The sequence below is a fragment of the Mus pahari genome, chromosome 4 (assembly GCF_900095145.1).
Source record: "Mus pahari chromosome 4, PAHARI_EIJ_v1.1, whole genome shotgun sequence".
NCBI classification, from domain to species: Eukaryota; Metazoa; Chordata; class Mammalia; order Rodentia; family Muridae; genus Mus; species Mus pahari.
In genome coordinates this window covers 109,795,727-109,803,825 of record NC_034593.1, presented here as the reverse complement: position 1 = coordinate 109,803,825, position 8,099 = coordinate 109,795,727, and the positions used below count along the sequence as shown (strand labels likewise).

At 46.9% G+C, this 8,099-nt stretch overlaps 1 protein-coding gene across 1 annotated transcript in view; it reads right to left on the bottom strand.

The window, feature by feature from the left end:
- Positions 1 to 793: 793 nt before the first annotated feature.
- Alg14 (ALG14 UDP-N-acetylglucosaminyltransferase subunit) overlaps positions 794 to 8,099 on the bottom strand; it is a 76,408-nt gene continuing 69,102 nt past the window's right edge. The window contains exon 4 of the mRNA XM_021196769.2: positions 794 to 1,249. Within this exon, the coding sequence (XP_021052428.1) occupies positions 1,019 to 1,249 (231 nt within the window). The 3' untranslated portion in view covers positions 794 to 1,018. The remainder of the gene's footprint in view (positions 1,250 to 8,099) is intronic.

Genomic DNA, 8,099 nt, shown 5'->3' with positions numbered 1-8,099 from the left:
CAGGCCAACAACACATCAAGCAGACTGAAGAATAAAGAAAGACTCTTGTTTACTGTCAGAGATGGGGAAGTCTGTGGAGTGTAAATGGACATGAGACCAGCTTAACAAACTGCTTCCTCTAGGCTGAGATAGCTCATGCTTCCTCTAGGCTGAGATAGCTCATGCTTCCTCTAGGCTGAGATAGCTCATGCTTCCTCTGTGCTGAGATAGCTCATGCTTCCCCTATGCTGAGATAGCCCATGCTTCCTCTAGTCTGAGATAGCTCATGCTTCCTTTATGCTGAGATAGCTCATGCTTCCTCTAGGCTGAGATAGCTCATGCTTCTTCTATGCTGAGATAGCTCATGCTTCCTCTAGGCTGAGATAGCTCATGCNGCTGAGATAGCTCATGCTTCCTCTAGGCTGAGATAGCTCATGCTTCCTCTAGGCTGAGATAGCTCATGCTTCTATGCTGAGATAGCTCACTGAGATGCTTCCCCAGGAGTAAAGCCTGACATGTCTGAACAGGACCAAAGGGATGCCTTGTTCTTCAGCTCCCCCTCTTTCCTCACTTCCCTGTCCCAGTTCCTTACACCAACAACTCCCGAGCCTCCCCCTGGCCTCCTGAGAGTGAGGTCACACTGGAGGGTCACAGGCTGACAATACCCGCCCCCACCTGCCTTATCCTGCCCTTTCTTTTTATAATGGAGAACACTTTTGTTTTATTTAAAGCTGTAAAACAGGAAATGTTACTAAACATACATACTCTATATTTAGGTCAAGAGGAAAAAAAAAAACCCAAGAGGACCTGTGAGTAGTGTTATATATACTTTTATTTAGAAAAGTGTTTTCCCGTACAGACGTAGCTACTTGCTGGGTATTATATGCTAAAGTTTGTCTTTCTTCATTGAGTTATTTGTACATTTTAAATTCCTTACCGTTGATATTTCTTTGGGCATTTGGAAAAACTTCACAGTACAGATAGTAATAGTAAATATTATTGGACTTGTAATGTTCTCAAGACTCAGGGCTGTCATTTGTCAAACAATTCGCCCCAGGTACACAGACTTGGGGTACTTCTCCTTGAGAGTGGGCCACTGAACAATGAAGTAGTCGGAGAGGTGCCTCAGAATCTTCCCCGACAGGGACAACGTCTCCACTCGGCAGATGCTCTCAACATAGACAATGATCACTTTCTTTATTCCAAGTATCCCAAGAAGCAGGGCAGACACACAGATAGGGACGCATGTTCCTGGTCCATTACACAGCACCTTTAAAAAAAAAAAAAAAAAAAGGCCAAATCAAAATACAGAAAACCGTCTTCAGTGGGCCATTCTGAATTTAACACCCTAATCTTAGCGGGAGATTTATTAACCCAGTTAAGTCTTTTAAGAACACGGATGTGATACTGTGTACTGAGGGCAATGGACTCAGAAGTCACGCGGAGCTTTGAAGTCTTGGCTCTCTTGCTTGCCAGCTGTGTGACTTGGGGTGAATCACTTCACTTCATCCCTGTTTCTCTCTCTCTCCCATTTCCTCCATCTCTGTCTTGTCTCTCCCTCTCCATGGGGTATATGTAGAGGTCAGAGGTCAGAGGTCAGAGGTTGACACTGGGAGTCTTTTACTGTTGTCCACTTTATATTTTGAGACAGGGTCTCTCATCAAATCTGGGGCTCACCATTTTGGTTAACTGGCTGGCTAGCCCTGGAGTCCCACATGTGTCTCTCTCCACCCACCCACGCAGGGCTCCGGACTCCTGTGGCTTTTCAGTAGATGCTGGGGATCTAGGCTCAGGGCTTCATGCGGTACCGGCTACATCTCTTGGGGCTCCAACCCAACAAACAGGACGTTCAGAAGGAAGGCTGCCACCCGAGTGAAAAGTGTTGTTTTTGTTGTTTGTTTGTTTGTTTGTTTTTGTTTTACTCAACAGAACTGAATCTGTGCCTAGAACACAGAAGAGCTTTAGTATTTCTGGAATTCTGCTAATATCGACAGGAAGTCACCAATTTTAAATAAACTGGCTGACTAATCTAACAAGAGAAATAACAGTCTCAATCAGAACTGCAGAAATGTTTATTGGTCTTTGAAGAAATGGGAGGAATCTTACTTCACAGACTTATTAGCAAGATAATTTATTATTGCTTGAGAAAAAGTATTTAATACAATATCTTTCTCATATGCTCATAATGACTGAATTAGTAAAACCCAATAAATCATTCATTTTATGCCACAGCTACAAAACAGAAGGCCTGTTGTTGTCTACACATGCCTATTAGCATCATGAACAATGTTACATGATCCTTCCAAAACCATATCCACAAAACATCAGAGACTCTTCCAGGAGGATGGGCCTTTAGACACAGGGTTGTGCTATGCACAACAGGGTTCTCACACAGACGGACAGCTTGGCTCTGGGCAAACATGGCAAAATGTGAAAGAGTTTCATAAAAGTCATCGTGCCAAGCTCCATCCTTCCTTAAGTATGAGTGTCTAAAGACCACTCACAGAGCTCTGCTTAGTCTCAGGTTGGATCCATCTTTTTGTAGCTTTCTGAAATGTTCTTCCTATAATTTAAGTGGTTTCTGTCTCTCATGGGGAACTTTTCATTTAGGCTGTCTCCCAGGTTACCAGTGACTGAGTGGAGCCAGAGTCCAGCCTTTTATCTCCATTAGATTAACAGACCCTCAAAGCAGCAGAGTGCACAGGCCTAAGGTGCGTGGAGGAGGCCTACAGGCTTTAGCTGACCCAAGACTGGGCTACAGCAGTAGATCTCACCAGCGCTATTTATTAACCACACATCGTGGACGTGGACCATACCAAACACAACATATGGAATGCTGTAATTATTTATTACTTGCAGAGATAAGAAGGCAATCCAATCTGCTTGATTGCTGGTAAAAAGCTTATATGGCTCAGGCTATGTTTTTATTTAGTTATCTTCTTATCTTAAAAATGGGGAAATCAGTCCCTAAATTCCAGTTTGCCTCTACCGTTGTTTGATACCTACAGTCTCACTCTGATTCCTTTCCTGGCTTTAAAGTGCCCCCCACCCCCCCACCCCCCAGCTGTAGGCCAGCCCTGTACATCACAGGATAGTCAACTGATTCCTTGGCCTCTGTCCACAAGACTCCCATAGTCAAGGCAACCAAGATGGATCTCAAGCACTGAGATCCAGGTAACAACTACTATATTAACTGAGATCCATATTGGTCCAGGTAACAACTACTATATTAATTCCTCAATCTTCTTTGAAACAGCATAGAACAAAACCAAAGTTACAGCTTGCTGGAACTTCAGTAACACAAAACATGTTTAATGTGTTGTTTTTAAAAATGACATCCACATCCACATGTGTTCACCTCAACATCTGGCTGACACTCTACACGAGCGGCATATACACGTAAAGGACTGGGTACTGATGAAAGAGTCTCTGCCATAGCCAGGTGAGAGGCTGGGGAAAGTGGGAATCAGACCTATTTTGTTTGTTTCTTGAAGCTCTATAGCTCCGCCCTCAGAGGCAGCTTACTCCAGAAGGCACAGGTATAGCAAACCCACAAAATCACAAGTCAGCAAGTCAGAGGCAGCATGAGCTAACCCAGGGTGATCAGAGGGAGCACGAGCTAACCCAGGGTGAAGTTAGTGACTGGCTCAGCCCATCCAAGTCCTTGGCTTTGACCTCTGGCCTGGAGTATGGGAGGTAAAGGGTAATTGGGGAAAACAATAACCTCAAGGAAAACCACTTTTAATTAGTTACAGATTTTAATCTAGCAGCAGCCTAGAATTATTTTTTTTTAAAATGTGGATTTATTATTCTAAGAAGCATACCAGAGAGATTTTCTCAAAGCACTGGAAAAAAAAAAAGGTCACCAAGAAGTTTTGTGTTAAAGAACTTAATGTAATGGCCGACGATGCAAATTCTCAGTGCCCACCCATCACTGCCCTGGTCTCCTAGTGCCCATCCATCACTGCCCATCACTGCCCTGGCCTCCCAATGCCCACCCATCACTGCCCTGGCCTCCCAGTGCCCGCCTATCACTGCCCTGGCCTCCCAGTGCCCACCCATCACTGCCCTGGCCTCCCAGTGCCCTCCCATCACTGCCCATCACTGCCCTGGCCTCCCAGTGCCCGCCCATCACTGCCCTGCTGACTCTTGGCTTACTTCAAAAGCAGTCTACAGTCTGCAACAGAGCAAAGCTGTCAACAAGGAACAGAGGAAGTGGGAGCAAGGTGGTAAGGACAGAGAACGACTCTTCTCTGCTCCCCGCTGGATGACGGTCCACTTGTAACTTGTGCATAGACTGCACATGCCCAACCATACATTTACACATATGTGGCTGGCTAACATCATGGTGGTCATCACAGGTTTTCCTTATTCTTTCATACAATATATTCTGATCCTGTTTGTCCCTTCCCCCAAGTCCTCCCAGACACTCTCCATCTCTACTCACTCAACTTTAGTCTTTCTCTCTTCCTAAAAAACAAAAACTCTCCAATGAAAATCAAAACAGGCAAAGACAAAAAAAAAAAAAAAAAAGAAAGAAAGAAAGAAAAGAAAAAGATAAAAAGAAAACAAACAAATAAAAAATAAAGCCAAAACAAAGCAAAAAGTCTATTAAAAATACCACTGAGTTCATTTTATGTTGACCAACAGCTGACATCTGTTTACCTTTTTCTCGGAGAACCAGTCTATCCTTCGCTCCCAACTCAAGTGTTTGAAGTGTTCTACCCAGCTCTAAGGAAGGGACACCTGAATCCAGTCTGAGCAGAGCACTGAATTCTTCTGCCAGACTCCTTATGGAAGAGTGCAGAAGACAGGCAGAAGCCACAAAAGCAGGACACTGATGGGCTGCCTCTTCTCCTCTCTCTCCTTTTTCCCCCTCCCCTCCCCCTTCCCCTCTCCCTCCCTTCCTTCCTTTGACAGGGTATTGTTATATAGTCCTGGCTGGCTATATAATTATATAGCCTAGGGTAGCCTTAAACTCCTGGGTTATACTCCTGCTCTGTGCTTGATATTATAGGTAAGCCCCATCATGCCTGGATGGAGCAGAGCTTTCTCTACTGTCTGGAAGCCAGATGGGTGTGGACTTGGGACTCTTGTCATCTGGCTTGCTGCCATGAGGGGAACTTGAGAATAAAGCCACTGCAAAGGCAAGCAGAGCTGAGAGATGATGCCAGGCCAGGGTCCCTTTGAAGACAAGGCTTAAGATCCACGAATCCAGCTGTGTCTGAAGGGATGCAGATCTTTCCCTAGACTTGCCAGGGACGTGAGGGGATTTGGTCTATCTTTGCTTAAGCCAGTTTTAAACACAATTTCTGTCACTGGCAATAAAAAGTATTCTAACTGTCATAGTCCTTTCTTTTGACTTTCTGTCTGGCCTCTGACCATTGGCAGTGCCGACCATTGGGTGTTCATTGTGCATCTGCTGGGTGAATAAATACACTGTGAGAGCCAGAAGTGCGAGAAATGCACCAAGGTAATGTACGCCATAGGTCTAAGAAACAGGAAGGGGCCAGCCCGCTATAAATGCGGAGTCATGAGAGTGGATGCACCAAGGACCCAGGACAGTCATCAAGGTTTGTTGTTCTGTACACAGGTCAAGTCCCATTGGCTGAAACCTAACACCTGTATGCATGTGTTAAGACATGCTTAACTTTATTAGTTTGAACTTAACTCCCAGCCCAGCAGGAATCCCCTCCCAACGCTGAAGCTGGGGTTGAGACCTTCGTGGTGCCATGTTGGCTATGGGGCAGAGACATGTCATCTGGGTGGATCCAGACCGGGGCATGTGGAGGTAAATCTGGAAGACCGCCAAGGCTTCATTCTTAGGGGATGAAGCAGAGAAGCAGAGCCTGCAAAGATGGCCTGAAAGTCACTTTCTGGAGTCTCTTGCTGGTAGAGGAGGAGGCTAGAGAGACATCGGCACTGCCCAGGACCCTTGGGGACACAGCTGTAGGGAAGGTTCTGTTGTGCTCTTAGGGGCAAGGATAGAGCCAGAGAACTGGAACAAGTCCTCTGTCAAAATTGAGCTGTCTCAGGCAGGAGGCTATTGGAGGTCACTTGTTCTGTCGAACTCTGTTACACTCTGCAGAAAGCTGGACAGGGAGGTGGCAAGAGCAGGCACGCTCATGTGGATTCTGAGATCAGGAGACACAGGAGTGAAGTTGGTCACCATGTTAACAACGGCTGGAGAGGCCAGATGTGGCGCTGCATGCCTTTAATCTCAGCTCTCAGGAGGCAGAGGCAAGCACATCATATCCCTGGGAGCTCAAGGCCGCCTGGTCTACACAGCAAGTTTCAGGGACAGCCGGGGCTCCGTAGGGATACCCTGTCTCCATAAACAAAGTTGTATCTTGATTCTAAAATCTGATTCTGGTAGCAGACCAACTCCATCTCTCATAGCGCAGGATAGCCCTTCCTAGGCCCCTTTTGCAGTTGGTAGACGGGCCAGTCCCTCGGTCAGATGTCTGCCTCCATCTGATTAGGAGTCAGTGGCTGGAGGAGAATCTGTTCTAGCAGCAAAGGTGCTACTATCGAAGGTCAGCACCCACTGTCAGATGGCAGCCATGACATCTACTGTCCAGCAGCAGTGTCCCCAGTAAGCAGCCCTGTGTCCATGGGCTTGGGGCCTGGCTCTACCTACTCAGCTCCTACTTCGTCCCTCTCTTTTCTGTGGCTATGTCATTAAATTTCCAACAGCTTTAGAGTGCTCAGTAACATTTCCCTAAACTCTTCTTACGCAGCCAGTCAGAAGAGAGGGCGGTTTGCTATGAGATGCTAACTAGTCTGAAGGAACAAGGACTGTGAAAGCAGCGAGTGCAGTCAAAGCAGCAGAACACACTGGTCACGGGGCTTCCTCAGGCAGGGCAAAGCACCGGCCCACTGCCCAGGAAGGAGAAGGCAGAAATAGAGACTCCACTGTAAAAGGAGATGTGGCAAGTGTCCCAGGTGTATAGAGAAAATAAGAAAAAGGCCTTAGACAGATGGGGAGGGCAAAAGCAGCCACACAGACACACTAGAAAACTGAACCAGGCGCATGAGGCAGTCAGGGGGGACAAAAGGAACCACAGCAGGGTGGATGGTATGGACAGTGTGCGGCCGGCAAGGCGGGATGAAGCCTGTGGAAGGGCAGTGTGGAGCGAGTATGCAGTCGGTCGTGTGGACAGCAGGCAGGGAGAGGGCTGTGTAGCAGAGGGGGCGACGCGTGTACTTGGCTCACATTGTGGTGCCTTGCATTTCTTCTCTTTTACGCTTAGTCATCTGAGTGGTAACAGACAGGAGCATCTACATGTCAGGACCAGTGTGAAATGACCAGATAAATCTGAAACTCTCGAGTCAGCTTGTCATCCTCAGGGTCTCTTCTGGCCTGCTGCTGACACCGCCCATCGTTACTGAGCTCTCCGGCCATGTGTAACTACAGGTTTCTGCACTTGACATCTGTGTTCCACCGCAGCCCGGCCAGCTGCTTTCACTTTCTCCGTGTAATTCATACCTGCTGATTCCTCCTGACTTTAGAAATGGAATTGAACCGACGGAAGGGAAAGGAAGCTGTGAGTTTCGGATAGAGCTGACCTCATTCTCTACATCTGTTGCCTCTCAGACACTTTTCCAACTCTCTTTACCCAGACATGATGTCCACGTCCTTTTAAGCCATGTGGAAAGGTAGGCACGTCACAGACTTCATCAAAGCTGCTGCACCAATGTTTTAAAGGTATTGGCTCCTCAGTGAGTTACCTGCATGTTCTAGCTGGCAATTCAAAAGCACTGTTCACAACTTAACTGAGCTACTGGAGACTCCAGGCCTGTGAGATCTTGTCCAGTTGTTAGGCTCCCAAACTGATAAGCCATCACTGATGGCACCTGCTCAGACAGGACTCCCTACTCACCGTGTATCCACAGTCCATTATGGGGCTGAGGGACAGCCATAAAAATGAGGAAGTTCTCTAATGTGTGACAACATGGATGGAACTGGAGGATGTTATGAGAGTATTAGAGCTTGAACAGAGACGACAGAGGTGGACAGAGCATGCTACTGGAGTTAGACTGATGTCGGTTGGCTACTGGAGTTAGAGTGATGTCGGTTGGCTACTGGAGTTAGAGTGATGTCGGTTGGCTACTGGAGT